Raw genomic sequence first — 17,805 nt, forward strand, 5'->3', positions numbered from 1 at the left:
GTTGCCCAGTTTTTTTAAAAACTGTGCATTTATGTTTCACAGGGTGCGAAAGAAGGGCTTTGCACCTTCATACAATATGCACGTGTGCTTGGGCCCAGGGTCTTTTGCCTCACCATCCCCACTACTGACTCCATTGAAAAAAAATCTGGTAACCATAAGTTATAGCAGACTTTAAAAGATTCTGCTATGATTATGGGAATTCTCCCTGTCCATGTGAGATGGGGGAGTTCCTCTCTAATCAACAGAGGCTCATTTTGATCCCTGCTTTAGATTATTCATAATGTGGATGTATAGCCTTAATAATATGGGGCCTACTGCCAAGTAAATGTACACAGGGCTTCAGCCTTTGCCATTAGCCACCATTTTCATTTTGCAAATCACTCAGTCATAAAACCTACATAAATTATTGCCGGTAACAATACTGTCCAGTTCAAATTAACTTAAAATAACTACATATGCAGAACAAAAAAAGATATTCTGTTAATTCTTTCGCCATTTTGGAGATATTAGAAACATATATTAAATTCTTTAATAATCAATCATTTTCTTGTTAACTGAAACCATACTAATCATGCAGAGAAGGCATTCATGAAAGATAAATTAATCCAAGGGTTATAAAGGTCCCAAACAGATGTAATACTAGGCTGACATATTACAAAAGGCACTGATGAGGAAACTGGTGTTAGTCATGCAAAAGACACAAAATAGCCATTAGTTTAATTACCATCAGAATCAAGGTCATTTTCTAGGTTAGTATGTTGATCTTCACCGGCAGTAACAGTGCATTCAGGAATCTCCTCATTAGTAACTACCTCAATATTATCATTTCCACCCTCATCTGTGGGAACATGTCATAACAAAGTTAGTGCTTTTCATCCTGTACATGCACCACAACACATCAATGAAAACTTTTAGTGTCAACTGAACACATTCATCATTTATGACACAGAAATGGAAAAAGTCACTGAAATGTAGCAATTGGTACATAGAAAAATAATGTTCTTTAAAGAAAATATCAGTTGCACACACACTGTATATACATCCTGTTTGTAAACATGCAAAGCTGTGCATTGTTAGCTTAAATTCAAGTTTACTGCTCAGCCAAGTGGACAGGATGTTAAAGCACCTACTGGAGTTACACGTGTTTGTGCTACTACTATGAGTAGACAATAGGATCAGTCTATCACAGATTCCTATGTTCTGTGAAACAGAAGAATAAATCGCTGTGCAGATTAAGAGTATTGCTGCAGCTGTGAGGAAGAGCACACAGATTTTGCTACCCTGTAAATTCTTCTACTCATTTGCCAGATAGGGGACCAGACACTGAACAAAGAGTGATCTCTGTTCACCAGGGGCAGTTTCTTTAGATTTGGCTCAGGACAGGATTAGTAGTAGCTGTCCCTAGACTGCTATCCCTGACTTCAGAAAGAGGACATCCTAGCTAACAAGCACCCCACCCCAAGCAATGAACCCCTACATGGAATTCTGACATAAATGGAAAAGGGAGTGGAAATTGGTAATGTGTGCTTATTTGTCCCATGTCCAGAAGGGAAACCGACCCAGTGAATATGATTGGTATTCATTGTTGTTGCTGCTGCTGCTTTCAATCTGGTTGGCCACTGTGACAACGGGATGCTGCATTAGATTGTCCTGATCCAGAAGGCTTAGATTATGTTCACAACCATTCTTCTAGGGCATGCATGACTTTTGGATTGTCTGACACACAAAGCATTATTTCCACCTGGAGTGAAGAGCTCAGATCTCGCTGAGGTCAATGTGCAGCTGAGTGTCTCATCACAGTGATGAATCTAGCCTGAAGATTTCTTTCTTTCTGAGCCTCAACAGTTCTGACCCTAACCTTATTTTTGATGTACTTGGAATAATCTTCAAATAGCTTCAAGGAGGTTTTATTATTGTTTTTGGGGACATGACTGGTTGCTGTGCTTTCTTGGACACAAAATATGCCTAAGCATTTTGTGTAGCTTTTCCCTGTTAGGAATAACATGTTAAGTGCTACTTGGTGTACAGAAAGTAGATAGAAAGAATCTCTCTCTCATATAGTAAGAGAACCTGAGGTCATCTAATGAAGTTGAATGTTGGAGGATTCAGGACAAATAAAAGGTAGTACACAGCACCTAGCTAAACTATGTAATTCACTACAACAAGATGTAGTTATAGCCAACAACTTTAACATAGATTTAAAAGAGAATTAGAGAAATTGAAGGCTGTCAGAGGCTACTATCCATGTTCTGCCTCTGCTGTTAGGGGCTGTGTGCCTCTGAAAACCCAGTGGGGAAACTGCTATTACACTTGGGTTCTATTTGGAGGCTTTCTATAGGCATCTGGCTGGGCACTGAGAGAACAGGGTGCTGGACCAAATGGGCTTTTGGTCTGATCCAAGAGGGTTCCTCTTTTGTTTTTATGGGGGTCTGCTGGCATTTGCTATGACACTGATGACCTTACAATACTTGTCATGAAAGGGTGCCCCTATATTCTAGAAGGTTTCACTTTATCTTTGAATATTGGTGAACATTCTAATGTTTGGACCTTGTAAACTCAAGGTGCTTTCTTCTAGCTGACTTGTCTTTTACACCTTTTACATCACAATTGGATTTGCCCCTTCTATTCCTCCTGCACATGCCTGTTGCCACTCCCAAATCTGCTCTGGTGTGTTGGACAGATTTATGGAACACAGGAGTAGAAAGGGAGAACATTCCATTGTGCAAGGAGAAAGCTTTGAGTCACTAGAATAGTGCTACATTGAATAAAACCTATTACGTGCAGCACTCAAATTTGAAGTCTGATTTTGCCTTTCATATCACCTTAGAACATGATTTTGTGCCTTCTCATATAATTGCAGATCCAACTTGACAATTTTGGGCACAATATGGAAGGGAAGGGCTGGTGGGAGGGCCAGGGCTGGAAGGGAGGAATGTAATATTTTTTTCCATACACCCCCCCCCCTTTTCATTTTAGAAAATGATCTGTGATCAGGGGCGAAGGGGGGCTTACCAGCATCCAGTGTGGGGTGTCGGGGCAAACCGTCCAGCGGTGCATGTGCGTGCAATGTATGTAATGCGCATGCATGGGGCTACACACGTGCATGCGTTGTACGTACTGCGCGCGCATGCGCAGCCGGGCAGCTTGCCGACGGCGCCACTTGAGCACCGTGTGGATGGTGGTGGGATCCCTTCACCGCCACTGCAGTCGTGAGCGGAGGATCCTCCGCATGTGGCTGCAGCGGCCGGGGGCAGTAGGGCGAGCCCCCCTGGGGAGCCTTCTTGTCACCCCCCTCAGAGATTGCACCCAGGGCGACCCACCCCCCTTCCTCTGCCATTGTCTATGATCTCCTGATTTTGGCTGGGAGATTTCCCATCAGTTTTGAGTTTAAACAGGGAAAGTTTGGGGAAAGTCGCCCATCTCTTTTTTCTTCAGTAAACCTCCAAAATGGCAAAATTAGAAACAGGACAAACTCATAATTTTCTCTAAAGTATTCAGACAACATCTTAGGAGTAAAAACATGGTACCACCAAATATGGGTACAAGCCTTACTATAAGCCATTCTGCTGAAACTATAAAACTGCAGGTCTCAAGAGAGGGTTGTGAATCTACTGGTTATCTTCTGGAACACTGCTTGGTATGTCTCCAGTCACCTGGATCCACACCCTGTCTATAAACCTGAACATTTCCCATGTGCAGAAATTGCACTCTGCCAGCTTAAAGAACAAGCTGACTCCTCAAGGAGTGCCATGTATCTGATCTCTCCTTGACTTGCTTGTTTCTGTACAACAGCACCATCACATTAACTAAACTGTTTATAGTGTCAATCCATTTAGCTTGTTTGGAGCATGCCAGGTGGAATTGTAGCATTGGAAGGTCTCCAAAGGGTCATCTAGTCCAACCCGCTGCGATGCAGGAATCACAACTAAAGCATTCCTGACTGATGGCCTTCCAAACTCTGCTTAAAAATTGTCAATGGAAGAGAGTCCACAACTTCCTACCAGACTCTGTTCCATTGCCTAGCAGCCCTTATTGTCAGAAAGTTATTCCTAATGTTTAGTCAGAATCTCCTTTCTTATAATCTAAAGCCATTAGATTGGGTCCTAGCCTCTGGAACACGAGAAAACAAGCTTACACCATTTCCCATTTGATAGCCCTTCAGATATTTGAAGATGGCCATTGTATCACCACTCAGTCTCCTCTTTTCCAAACAAAACATACCCAACTCCCTCCACTGTTCCTCATAAAGTTTGGTTTCCAGACCCTTTAACATCTTGGTCATCCTCTTCCTCTATGATAATAGGCCATAGCAGTAGGTGGTCACAACTTTGAAGCAGAACTGTGCTGAGCTGCAGCACTAGGCACTGAGTCAGTCATGGAAATAACACAATGAGATAAACTGGTGCTATCTGTGGGGAGAATGAAAGCTGGGAAGATCAATGTTGTCAATGTCAACACTGAAACTAACAGACAAATAAGCAAGTTCTACACAGATGTAATGGGGTATATTGTATTGAACACTCAGAATGAGTACAGAGGAAAGGGTATAAATGTGTGCCCTTATCTTTAATATATTATTCAAAAAAATAGCAGACTTGTGTTGAATTTTTATATTCCAAAAATGAGGAGTACTATTTGGGAATTCAAAAGATATTTTGGTTAGATTAATATAATTTAGTTAAATGTGTGTACAGTTGCATTGAAATGGTTTAAAATGATTGCCAAGACTTGTAGTTGTATTACATATTAATAGTTTTTAATTTTTATTATTATTCAGCATTACCTGACACCTTCAGAAGGTAAAATTAAAATTATTTGGTTTTCCGAAAGCAGTTTATGTGCTTCTTCACCAAATGTAGACTTACCAAGGTAAATGTTGTGCTGAGGCTATGGCGGAAGCAAGGCCCTCTTGGGGTGTTAATGCTGTGAACTCCTCCATGCTAAGTTGTATATATGTGTAAATAAACCATATCTCATAAAGACACCACAGTCTTCCACTCTGCCTCATTCCAAAGGAAACATGAACCCTGGGTAAGCGCCTGGGACCCCTGGAATCTCACACCACTTGGAGACTGAGGTGGGAGGCAACAATATCCATTAGCAGCCATACACTGGCCTTCTACTGCCACAGAGCAACAGCAGGATATAAATATAGTTGTGTTGCACTGATATGAGCAGGGGGGAAATCTGACAGCTGATGGACACACATGGCAAGTAGATGATCAGGCAAGAAGATCTACAAACATATGTTCTAAATGCACACTTAAAGTATTTTAGGTGTATATCCCCTCCTCCCCATGTTGCCCTGGTGAAACGACTCCCTTAGCACTACAATGAAGACAAGCAACAGTGTTTGAAATAGCTCATAAGTCATGATCAACTAAATATGTTTTGAGGGGAGTTAAATCTTACCAAAAATGCCAAATGAGCTTCACCCCCTTTTTAAAGTGCCTCATTCAAAATCAAGACAAAAGAAGAGAAGGAAGCTATAAGACCTTTTGTGCTTGTGCCAAATAAAAGATTATCTCTGAGAGTGCTTACAAATTCAGTAAAGACAAGGACAAGTCTAGAGGGGGAAAACAATAGAAAAATATTCAATTTCCCTTGGCAATTTAACCGGTGGCCAAAATTAAAGATAAAAAAGCCTGCAACCTAGGTACTATTAAATTTTATTTTTAAAAATGTGAAGAAAGAAGTAGCGGGGGGGGGGGTAGAGAAATGGGGATGAAATCAGCACAGACAATAATAAAATTAACATACTAAATTGAGATGAAAAATGCAAAAAGAGATGTGAAATTACACACGTGTGGCATCTACAACTACTGCTTGACTTGTTCATACTCAAGTAACTTAAATCCCTGTGCATTTTGCTGCTGAATTTGGACTGTCAAATTCCTGCAAAATGCTAACATTATGCCAAGTGTAGGTCTTGTCCAAAACATTTAATAAAGATTTGTTGAACAAGCTATTAAAGGCTGCATGGAAGCAAATAGGATTAGCTGCTGCACCTATGTTTTGGTATAGCCCTAAAAAGATACTAAAAGAATCATAGAACTTTATACTTGCAAAGGTGTTGCAGATCATTTACTCTAATGATCTGCTGCCACAATGTTTCACAGAAACATTAAAGAACGGTGTTCTCAAATTAATTAATTATATGTATATTCCCCCTTTCCATCTTAACACATGACTTTCAGGATGGGTAACCATCATAAAACAATTATCAATAAATCAAAACCAGGCCCTGTGATCATTGTATCCAAGACAAAGAAAGTCTTTGTCTGTGCCTAAACTTGGGACATTCTTCTTCTCCTAGTGGAACTAGCTTCATTTAGTTAAACAAGAGCCTTTTGTACACACGTGTTCTGAAGTGAATTGTCCCACTACACATCAAGTTGTGTAAACTCGCCCCAAGGGGTATTTCCCTAACAAAGCTTTGCTCTGTTTTAATTGGACACACCTGAAGCCTACTATCTGAATCAGTTGTTCTGATACATCCCTGGTCTCAAATACAATAGTTCTGGCTACATCTAGCTCAATAATTTTATTCAAGTTGTGAGGAGAAGCGCTATTCTTCTGACTGTGTGAAATTAAGAGATATAGCATATATCTATAGATACGTGTATTTGGTGAACAAAAATTACCAGTAAGCTCATTTGAAGTCTGAATAAAAGCAAATTTCAAGAAGGTCTTCCTCAGGTTTCTGCGTTGCCATAGGAATGAGCTACAAGGTTTCTTAACTCACCTCCAGATGCCTTTGACCTTTCTTTCAACTTTTCTGCAGCCATTTCACTGTAGCTAGGAAGTTCTGACATCTTCACTCCAGATCGAGCTTCTGCTATTAGCTGACGAGCTCTCTCTCTCAGCTGCCGACGCCGCTCTTCATCTTGCTGCTAAGATATATTGAACAGTTGCCAACTCAGTAATTGACAGAAATGCAATTTCATTCTCAATCTGATCATCATGATAGTAACTGGTTTACAGCATGGTGCTTGGCCCATGGTATAAATAGGAAGCTCCATATCAGTTGGGTGTCAACAAAACACTTTTTAGAGCCATCCTGGAATCAGGTTTTTTTTTAACCCTAATAATTTCTCCAATTATTGTATTAGATCTTTAAAAAATTAACTGGTTTATAAAAATGTAATCTGAGGCTGATAGGTACCCAAAACTTATGGCCACCATGCAACACCACAGTATGTTCAAGTCTTACTGATTTCAAAGTGCTAATACATCTTTAAAAGGAGATGTACACAGTCAAATAATGAATGGAAAGAATTACCGTTCAGCCCCGGTATCAGAAAGAAGCTCCATTTATATTAGTAGGTTCACTCTTATTTAAGATTGATACTGGTGCAAAATGGAAATACACTAAGCTGAAATTTTATTTTCTAACAATCCCTACTAAATCAGTATTTAAAATAAGGACAGCTATGGATACTAAGATCTTCCCACTTTGGAGGAACAAAAACATTTTAAAGCTTGTTATGGAAAAATACATTTGTTTTGAAATTCCTGTTTGACAGAATAAGTACATGTAAAATATCTGCCTGTAACAGAGGAATATTCTGAAGGTTTCTTCTCTTAAGTTAAGCAAATCAGGACTTGGTTAATACTTGAATGGAAACCCCAAATGATGAACATTGCATATGGAGGAAGGCTGGGATAAAAACATTAACACACAATTAACTTGAAAGATATACATTACTCAAGGAAATAATCAAATTACCAGTGTAAATTCTTTCATTCTAGAGTGAGCCTGGTGGACTATATCATCCTGGCCAAGTGTCAGAGAGAATTAAACACACTCCAGGTAAAGGTATGTGTTATGTAAGCCCCTTTTCAGCACCCTTCTCCAACACCTGAACAAAATTGTGGCAGGTATAGGGAATCTCTTTTAGCTGGAGTGCCAGATTCAAATGTGATTAACCTTCCAAGGACTGCATTCCAGTGTTGGGCAGGGCAAAACAAAGCAGAAAAAGGTAAGAAGTAAAAAAGAACAAATAAAGCAAAATAAAGAAACACAATTCACTCAAATGGAATAAAGCCAAATAAAACTAAAATACATTCAAAAACTGAGCACACACAGCCTTCCAAACATGATCCTCCTAGTCCCAGGCCCCACAACAGCAGAAGTCCAAGAATGATCCTCGTGTCCCACAAGCAAAAACACTCACACTTTCTGCTTTCTCTTTTCTGGACACACACATGCGCGCACACATCTGGAAGATGGAGCAAGCTTGTTTTCTCTTACTCTGGAGGGTAGGACTTGAACCAATGGATTCAAGTTACCAGAAAGGAGATTTCAACAAAACATCAGGAAAAACTTTCTGACAGTTAAGAGCTGTTTGACAGTGGAATGGACTCCCTTGGGAGATTGTGGACTCTCCTTCCTTGGAGGTTTTCAAGCAGAGGCTGGATGGATCCATCTGTCATGGATGCTTGAGCTGAGATTTCCTGCACTGCAGGGGACTGGACTAGATGCTGCCCTTCCAACTCTACAATCCTACGATTCTATCAGGTGCGCCAACTCTAGGTGGGGGAGGTGTCATCAGCACCCCCAATATTCCTTACCAGTGGGCTCAACACCCAAATATTGAGGGGATGGAGAAGGCCAAACTGCGAAGCTGAGTATGGCACAGCATCAAAGGCAGGCTCCTCCTGAGTGCAAGAGAGGAGGAGCCATGACAATTGAAGCTGCATGGCGCCAGGCAAGGGCTCCTTCCAACAATGCGCCTCCTCCTGACAATGCACATGACGCATACAACATCAAGCATGCACCTTTGGCCCAAGGTGGTGCCTCTGGATTCTATGATATACTCCGCTTCACAGAGTGGGTCTTTATAGAACATTATAGAATACATGCTTACCTGGAAGTAAATTCCATTGAACGCAGTGAGAAGTAGAGTAGATAGGTAAACAATTGGAATGTTAGTAAGATTAGCAAAAGGAGCACAGCAGTTTCTGTTGTTCCTTTTCCACTAGACTGGCCAGGATCTGTCCACTGCCAGATCTTGTGGGCAGTGCTTACACAGCAGTGCAATGGGGGTTCTCAGAAAAGTCCCAATTGAAGCCCAGTAGTTCTGATCAGCATTGAAGGCACTTGCTTGGGTGTAATCAGGCAAGAAAGTTGCCTAAAGATGTGATGTACAATGACTGGAAGGTTGGCAGGGCTCACTGGGACATGCATGGCCAACCAGATTGAGTGGCCTAGAAGGCCAGATTAGGCTCATGGTCTAGACGTTTTCCACCACTGGGTTACAGAAAACTGTATTAGTGGAAACTGTTCCGGTTCAGCTTTCTATATGTAGGAAAGTTTTCAATAGGCAGCTGGGTTTTTTATTTTTTGTTTAAATTGCTGACTGCTTTGCCCATGTTGCCCTGACAGAGCATAGGATTCCCCTGGTTGCTGGTGCCATAAGGAACACTGGATCTGCTACCCTGCTGCCTGCCAAGCCACTGTACATACTTCCTTCTAGAATTGCCCACACATTTGTCTTTCCCATTCAGGATACCCTTCATCTCAGATGCTGTTCAATAAAGGTTTTGACATTGCCATATGTGATTCTCCTGACTGGCTCAGGTATGCTTGAGTATTGGGGACCTCTCCTCCTTTTTGTAGCATGGGTTTGCCGGATCTGAACCAAGGACCTTCAGGATACAATATATAACACCTAGGCCAGGGGTGTCCAAACTTTTTTCAAAGAGGGCCAGATTTGATGAGGGTAGGAACTGCCTGTGGGGACCAGATTAAACCGACCAGTGGGCCGGAATGGTCCCCCAAAATGGACTATGGACATGCCTGACCTAGGCTCAGGCTCCTCCTCCAGCCCCTGTGCTCCTAGCACCTAAGCCTCAGCCTTGGAGCTGGCTGGGAAGGTGGGTGAGTGGGGATGACCTATGATGCCTTATGTGGTAGCGAAATTGTTAGAGGACTCTAACCACTGTATTTGCAGTGTGGGTTTCAGACCCTACTGCTCCCTTACTTTTGCCTCCGCCACAACTTCTTTTGCTCAGCATGAAAAAGTGAATGGAGGCATATTCCCACATCCCCTGGTAGGGCTCAAACTTCCATCTCCGATCTTCCGTGGTGCTCCTGGCGTGCTCTGAGCCAAGGCCGCTGCAGCACAATGCTTTCCCCCCCGGCATGCGCCTCTCTCTCAGAACTGCTTTCAACTTTTAAAAGAACAATTTTTTAAAAAAACCTGATTTTAAGTTTAGGCCGTGCGCCTTCAAAACAAAGCACAGCTGCTCGAAGCATGTTGCCTCCACTCCCCACATCTTCTTCTATTTACTGTGATGTCATAAGAGCATTTAAAAAATCCAGACATTTCGCAAAAAAATTAAAAACCAGAAATTTTTACCCTGAAAAAAAGTACATGTCCAGGAAAAACCGGATATATGGCAACCCTAAATTAATTGACTTTCTCTATGTGTAGGCGGCATGTGGCACTTGCTCTGGCTGCTGGATTGTGGCAGTATTTCTAAGAATGCTATGGACACAATTACTGTTTTTGTATTTCCTGGTAGTGTTTTTCCTTTCTTCCAAGCATGAGGATGTACTGTAGGGGTCAGCAAACATTTTCAGGAGGGGGCTGGTCCACTTTCCCTCAGACCTTGTGGGGGGCTGGACCCCCCTCTCCTGAAGGGACCCCCCGTGCCACCATTCACGTTGCAGCCACTGCCTCGCCTTTGGCAGCGTCGTCGTCTGCCTTGACCAGGGGTCTGTGGGGCACAGAGCCCATGCCACTGGCCTGGGCAGCGGTGGAGGCAGCCTCCCCGCTGCTTCCTCCCGCTTGGCTCTTGGCCATATGCGGCCGCCTCAGCGGGAAGGAAGGGGCGTCGCCCAGAGGCGTCTGCAGTTTTGGATTGGCTGCAGGAGCTTCCTGCAGCCAATCCAAAGCTGTACCAGCATCACAGAAGTCAGCCCCCGCGTGGCAAGCTCTCTGCACCATGCCACTTTAGAGCAGGGACTGACCGAGTGGGTGACAGGGTCCGCAGGCCAGATTTACGAGCCCAATGGGCCATATCCGGCCCCCGGGCCTTAGTTTGCCAACCCCTGGTGTACTGGATACAGTGGTTGTTCCACTGATCAAACAGCTGTGTATCTCTTGTCCTACAGTAAGCTGAATAAAGGATTATTGCATTAAGTCTTTTACATTTAGGCTTCTGAAATGAGGATGCAACTGTTTTTTAGAACAAATTCACTCCAACCTGTTACATGCATAGCAAGGAGCCAAAAATGTAGCTCCATCATTATTTTTCAAGAGTCCATCAAGCAGACTTAAAATGTTTAAATGACTGTAAGACTAACACACCTTACAAATAGATGAAGTAGCACAAGCAAGAACTTGGCTCTAAGCCCAATTTACCAGAAACAAAGGGTCCTATCCAGACTCTGAGCAAACAGATGGCTGTTAGCTCAAGGTCTGGATAAAACCCCAAATCATTAACAATGTAGTCTAGCAAAAGCTCTTCCTGACAATAATTTCCAAGAGTTACAATCACCAGCACCACACTGGAACGTTTAAATTCTCATTTCAGTTCATATTATCAATCAATGAATCTGAGTATCTATCATTACCTATAATTAGTCCTGCCCTTTGCTTGTTCTAAAAGTGAGCTGTCTGCTGAAAAAAGGGGGTGTTTTATCTATCCACACATATTCCTAGCATGATGCACTACTGCCTTGTTTATAACTCTTCCAAGATTAATACTCTCAGGAATCAATGCTCAAGTACCATGTGCAGAATCATACACGTACCCACAAACCTGTCCTTATATCACTTTTCATGCTCTGCACTCCAGACAGCTACAAAATATTATGTGAGGCCATTGGATTAGCACTGCTGGGTAAGATACAATCAAGTTTTGCTTAGAAAGTCCAGATCCAAGTACAATGGCTGGCAGAGAAATAAGTGTCCTTAAGTTTTGGTTTTAGACAAACACTGTTGCGCAGAAAGTCTGTGCCTGTGCTATTATTTCAAAGGGCTGAATTTTTGTGAGCACACCTTAACTTTGTTGCAATCTTTGTTCACCCTAAATAGCCAAAATATCAAGCTTATGGAGCCATTATATGCATTTGGGGATAGCGTATTCTTGTTTTAGTGCAATGTCACCAAAACAAAGCCCCCCCCAAAAACGTGGACAGCAAATCAGCAAATCTTGTCACTGCAATGAAGCAACAGAAAACATGACAGAAGCAGACATACATACAAAGAAAGAAAAGCAGCAGCAGCATGTGAACTGTAACAGAAACACCTGTTTTTAAATGAAAAATGCACAGTCACAACTGAACAAACCAAGTAATAAAAAATGCCAATCATTAATTTGTTGAATGGCTATTATTCAGTGACAAAAAAAGGATACATCATGGACCAAAATTGATTGATATGTCTCCTAAGGTATTTGTAGATGGCCTTCAAGTAAGTTGTTGCAGTCTGCAAAAACAGTACTGGCAATTTAAGTTTCTTACAAAGAATGGTAAGACATGGAATAATCCACACCTGGCATTGCTCATTAAGTGTCCTGCAACATACCAGTTTTTAGCTTAAGCAATCAGTAATAAAACAAACACAAAATACTAATTAGGGACATTTTACCCATTTCCATGTAAATTGTTTGTTTGTAGCTATTTACTCATCATTGTTCTTGGTACAATAGGAAAAATGCAAATGAATGAATCAGAATGCAGCCCTAATGGGACTTTCTGTTTATAACCATTAGCCCAGAGGTGTGCTGTAATTCAATCCTCAAGCAGCAAGATTTAGCCTCATTAACAGCTTGCATGGGCAGGTTACAACTCATAAAACCCTACAGTAAACAAAGTATATGGACACAGCACAATATCTTGAGCCTGATTGACAGAATACTGTTTCCCTATCAGATTGCCTTGATTTACTTTTCTGCTAATGTCCTAACACTAAAAAGACAATTTTGCCCAGGCCTTGGAGCTCTGTTGCAGAATTGCATATTTGATTTGTTTGCTTTCACACTCGAAAAGGCACATCCAGCAACAATCCCATCAAAAATATACATTTAATCTACTCACTACATTCAAACTACTACAAATTCAGTTCCATTTATGGCCAACCAACTGATACCTCAATCTGTTTTACTGCAACTCTGTATATTTATGTTATAAAGTAAAGGTCACATCTCTACCTGGACCCTTGGCATGTATGGATCTACAACATCAAACAACCAAACTGGGAATAAAAAACTTGGAATAAATAAATGCAACAACAAAAGGATAGACTTGCTATGAATGTTCACATTGGTCTAAATGAGTTAGTATAAAATTTATTTAACAACTGACCAGGAGCACTTAATGGCCCAGTATGATAGAGAAGTTGACACAGAAGGAAAATCACCTATCTTCCTAAATTGTTGGTTCAGTTTGGAGGAAGAACCAGTAACTTGCAGTAGATTGGCTACTGCCAATGTCTTACAGAATCCCAACATTTCTATACAAAGTTGTAGGGGAAAGTTTTAATGTTACTTTAAATATTACTGAAAGTTTCTTCTTGCTGAAGTTTTCCACTCTTGTCAGTTGTTGTTCATGAATTGACTTGATTACTCTGCTGTCTGCAGAGGGCCTGTTCAAAAGAGATATCTGAACATCGCATGAATCTTAGGTATTCAAGTACCTCTTCCCATTAATGTACCTGAACTACACAATTTTAAAAACATAGTTACCCCGTTGGCCTTCTAACAACCACCCTACAAAATTATGTATGAGGACAGATCAAATAAAGATAGTCATTATAGTAGTTTTCCGCAACTTGGTAACCACCAGATATTTTGGACTCCATCAGCCTCAGACACCATGGCCATTGTTCAGCGATATTGGAAACTATAGTTCAAAAAAGCTGAAGGGCACCAGATTGCGGAAGGCTGCCATATAGTGTCTCTTGCTTTTGATAAATTGCTGTTAAAAAGTGTCCCTGGGGAATGCATTTTAGACCTGGAATAGATCACATTTCAAGCACCTGGAATTTCTTCCCCTTCCCCCTTCCCCGCATTATGACTTATATCACGTTGGTTAAGACACTGTAAGTAAAACAGAGTTCAGCAGTTTCTGGGCTGTATCCAACACTGGACAGCACAAGGGTCTCTTCCTTCCCTTCCCTCCCACCTGTGCCCTGTCCCCATTTGCTTTGAAGGGTCTCCCATCCCACTGGGAACACATTCTGAGGACATGGGGTGGGGGATTGCAGGTGACAAGAGAGGAAGAGTAATTTCCACTGCACGTTATGCAAATGAAATTGCAGTGTTGGATGCTACCATCTTAATGGTCCCAATCTTATCATACGGAAATAGTGCGTTTGATATCTCTTTCTCTCGGATATTGGAATGCTGGTTGCCAAAGGAACGACTGAGAGCGGGCTGGAACACAGCCAAAGCTCTCAGGAAGCTCAAACAGGCGTGAACAGACACCAAGATAGTTTTTCAGAACAGGAAGAGGCTGGGGCTGATCCAATAAGTCCAAAGAGTTGGCAAATGGGAGGGCTGCTAGACAGGAAGTAAAACAAGAGATGTAAGGGGTGACGGTTCAATATATTCTGCAGCAACCGGAAGGGGTCTTCAGAAGGGTTATCTTGAATGATAATGTTGGTGGCTTCGTTAGAGCCTCCCGGAGCTATTTGCAATCAATCCTCCTTTTTAATTACCTACGCTTACTGTGTTATCAAGCTGGGAACCTGGACTCCTGACAGCATTCACAATATGCAATCTGCTGATTACATAGAGCAGAACTAGATCTTGCAATTGACAAACACTTTGATCTAGTATAACAAAACAACCACAACATAAATATTAGGTGATGCCATTTCACTGCATATTTCTTCTCCTCATGGCTGGTAGGCAATGATAAAGTCAATGGTGCTGTCAGGGAAGGAATTTGCGCCCCGCCCCCCAGTAGAAGGGCTAGCTTACTACCTTTTGAAGTTGGTGTGGTAATACAAATGGCCATCTGGAAAGAGTAGCATTAAGTCAGGAGTCTAAAATTATCTAACTGTACTGGATGAGAGGAGGGGCCTCATGATGATGTCACATTACATGATACAGCACAATGAACATTATCAGAAAGAAGAAAGAAATGTGGAGTGGTGGCAGTTCTCTGGTAATTTCTAAGTTCACCTTCAGCAGAAGGATATGATGGGGGGGATACACAGGGGCATTGCGCTGTCCACAGGTGCCCAGTGTGTGTGTGTGTGTGTGCCACGCAAGCGGGGATGGAGTGCATTCACCCAGCCCTCGTCCCTCCCGCCGCTGGGTGAGGACAGGGCGCAAAGGGTGAAGAGCACCCTCTGTGCCCTGTCCCCGCCTGCTGCGTGAGCGCCCGCCTATCAGCGGTGGGGGCTGGGCGAGCAGAGAGGGGGCTTGTCTTGTGCCCCCCAATATTCTGCGCCTAGGGTCACAGCCCCCTGGCCTCTGCTACACCACTAAAAAATACCTCATACAACACAACATAGGGCTATAAAGACAGATCGCCTCCTCACACAAAATCTATTTAATTTCCAGAAAGCTCCATTATGATGAGCAAAAAAAATAATATTTTGCCATACAAAGAACAGATAAAAACCTGCATACGTTATATCAAGGGTGCTAGGATATTTCCCTCCGCTTTACATTTGCTTTTGTTGTCTCCATTTGAAGTTTGAAATGGCACCCGTATTTTACAAAAGTAATCACTTATAGGTAAATAATTCCTGTGTTGCCCATGTCTTTCATACATAAAGATGGCACATAAAAATTTACCCTGGTATGTCTCCCCCACCCCACTTTGTAATGGCCTAAATTTCAGCAACATGAATCCCTAGGTAGTAAAACTTCTACAACATTACGGGCAAACTCTTCAGGAATAAATAATATAATTCCTTGTTTCCCTCTTATAGAAAAAAAGTGTTTGAATGCAATTTCTATATTTCACAGTTCACCGACATCTCGGCAAGCTTTCTTCCACTGCTTCAATGGTGCTACTTTTAATTTTATCCTCCTTAGTCCTAGTAATTAAAGTGATCAGCAGTGGCATCCCAACGGCTTTGACACAGCCACATCCCCCCGAACAGACTTTTGCTTTTAAGGGGAATGAGAAGAAAAAGAACTAAAGTTTCATCTCACAGGAACAAGAAAATCAGGCCCCTCGAATTCTTAACTTTATCCAATTGTTCTTTCAGCAGCCTTTGGATCTTAAGAAGCAAATAAAAATGGCTGCCATTAGGGGGTCCTTTTTGTACTTGCCGCAGATGTCAGTGAGTGACATTACTTTGGTCAAAAATGATGCTATGGGTTGGTGAAGGTGAATTATAATGTGAGAACGCAGTTAGTGAGATGATTAATCTATTCATAATCCCTTCAAGAAAATAAAACATTTAAGCCCACAACACTTTTAAAGAAAAAAACAAAGACCAGGTGGTTAATGGATTAGAGAAAAAACAAATCCACAATTCCAGCAAAAGTATTTGTTTCTGTTTTTTAACAATATTTTGCTGAGTTTGAACTAATTATCAATATGTTTCACTGCATTATATAAAGTTACACAAAAAGCCCTACGAACTTTCATAACATTTGTTTTATGTTAACACAAACCCCCAAAAAACTTCAGGGTACAGAAATATAAATAATATTCATTAAATCAAAATTACTGTGTTAAACATAAAATGAAAATATTACACTGCATTACATTGAAAGCATTTAACAGAGCTCTCTCTCAAAATTGTCCATGACATGCCCCAATTACATAATCCAGCTGAGAAAAAGAACTTGACTGCTACCCTGAACGGCTTTGTTATTAGCCATTTAGAAGGCAAAAGAATTCTCCTTCTTGTCCAGAGGCAAGGATTACCAAAAAGGTACCTATTCACATGCTACAGAACAAAGAGGGGGGGAAATTAAGAAAAAAATTACAAGATCTTTAAAGGTTTGGGCAGGCTGGATTTTTAGTGTAAGCTTGGTCAGCTCTTGTTTGCATAAATAGGATTTGGGATGAAACATTACAACTGTTTAGAAGATCTTTTCAAACCATTTCAAACTTTTCTTATGCTGGTTTATAATATAACCAGACATGCTTGTAAATGGCCACACCTGCTCATTTCTCTTGGGATGGCCTGATCTCTCCTGCTTCTAACAAAGAAAAGGGGGAGGGAGGGTGTAAGGGAAAGCAGCCTCTCTTCTTTAAAAACAGAGTGGAAAGTCAAAAAATTTCTCAAGTTTGTCCCATCTGGTCAGATTAAATCTTTGATCACTCTTGGGATTACATGTTTGTTTTGTCCTCTCTATTGACTGAGTTTTAGAATAACCCACAAAATACATACGTGAAGCGAACAAAATCTCAGTTGCTAAATTCTGGGCATACTTGATGAAAATAAAAGAGTTGAATGTTTGGATTTTAATATATAGAGACAAGTCTAAACAAGAGCAGAACAAAGAAGAAATATGAAAACATTTCATGAGTTTCTGCCTTCAAAACTGATAACCAGATCAGCAAAAACATAGTTCCCCATTACCTATGTAATCTGAAAATATGTTCACATCCTGGTTTATTGAGTGTGGCACTATTTCATCACAACTCCAATTCACTGGGAAACGTTTTGTGTCACTTTTGCTTAACAGCCTTTATATAATGAAAAGCCACTGAATTGTAGGTCGAAATAAACACTGAAAAGCTTCTTGATATTTGTGCAAGACACACTGCAACTATTTGAGTAGGAAAATACCCTGCCCAACAGTGTGCTTTGAGGAAAGAAAACTGCAACAGGACACATGTACACGCACACCAACTAAGAAAAATGGGACCTGGGG

The 17,805-nt window shown here is 41.4% G+C and overlaps 1 protein-coding gene across 8 annotated transcripts in view; it reads right to left on the reverse strand.

The window, feature by feature from the left end:
• EHBP1 (EH domain binding protein 1) overlaps nt 1-17,805 on the reverse strand; it is a 292,232-nt gene that overhangs the window by 72,920 nt on the left and 201,507 nt on the right. For 4 of the 8 annotated variants that reach the window (XM_053380363.1, XM_053380358.1, XM_053380355.1 and 1 more), the window contains 2 exons: nt 6,746-6,893; nt 725-838 (listed from right to left, as the gene is read on the reverse strand). In XM_053380363.1, coding sequence (XP_053236338.1) covers nt 725-838; nt 6,746-6,893 — 262 coding nt within the window. The remainder of the gene's footprint in view (nt 1-724; nt 839-6,745; nt 6,894-17,805) is intronic. The other 4 variants (XM_053380361.1, XM_053380359.1, XM_053380356.1 and 1 more) reach the window with 3 other exon arrangements.

Source organism: Podarcis raffonei, chromosome 3 (assembly GCF_027172205.1).
Source record: "Podarcis raffonei isolate rPodRaf1 chromosome 3, rPodRaf1.pri, whole genome shotgun sequence".
NCBI classification, from domain to species: domain Eukaryota; kingdom Metazoa; phylum Chordata; class Lepidosauria; order Squamata; family Lacertidae; genus Podarcis; species Podarcis raffonei.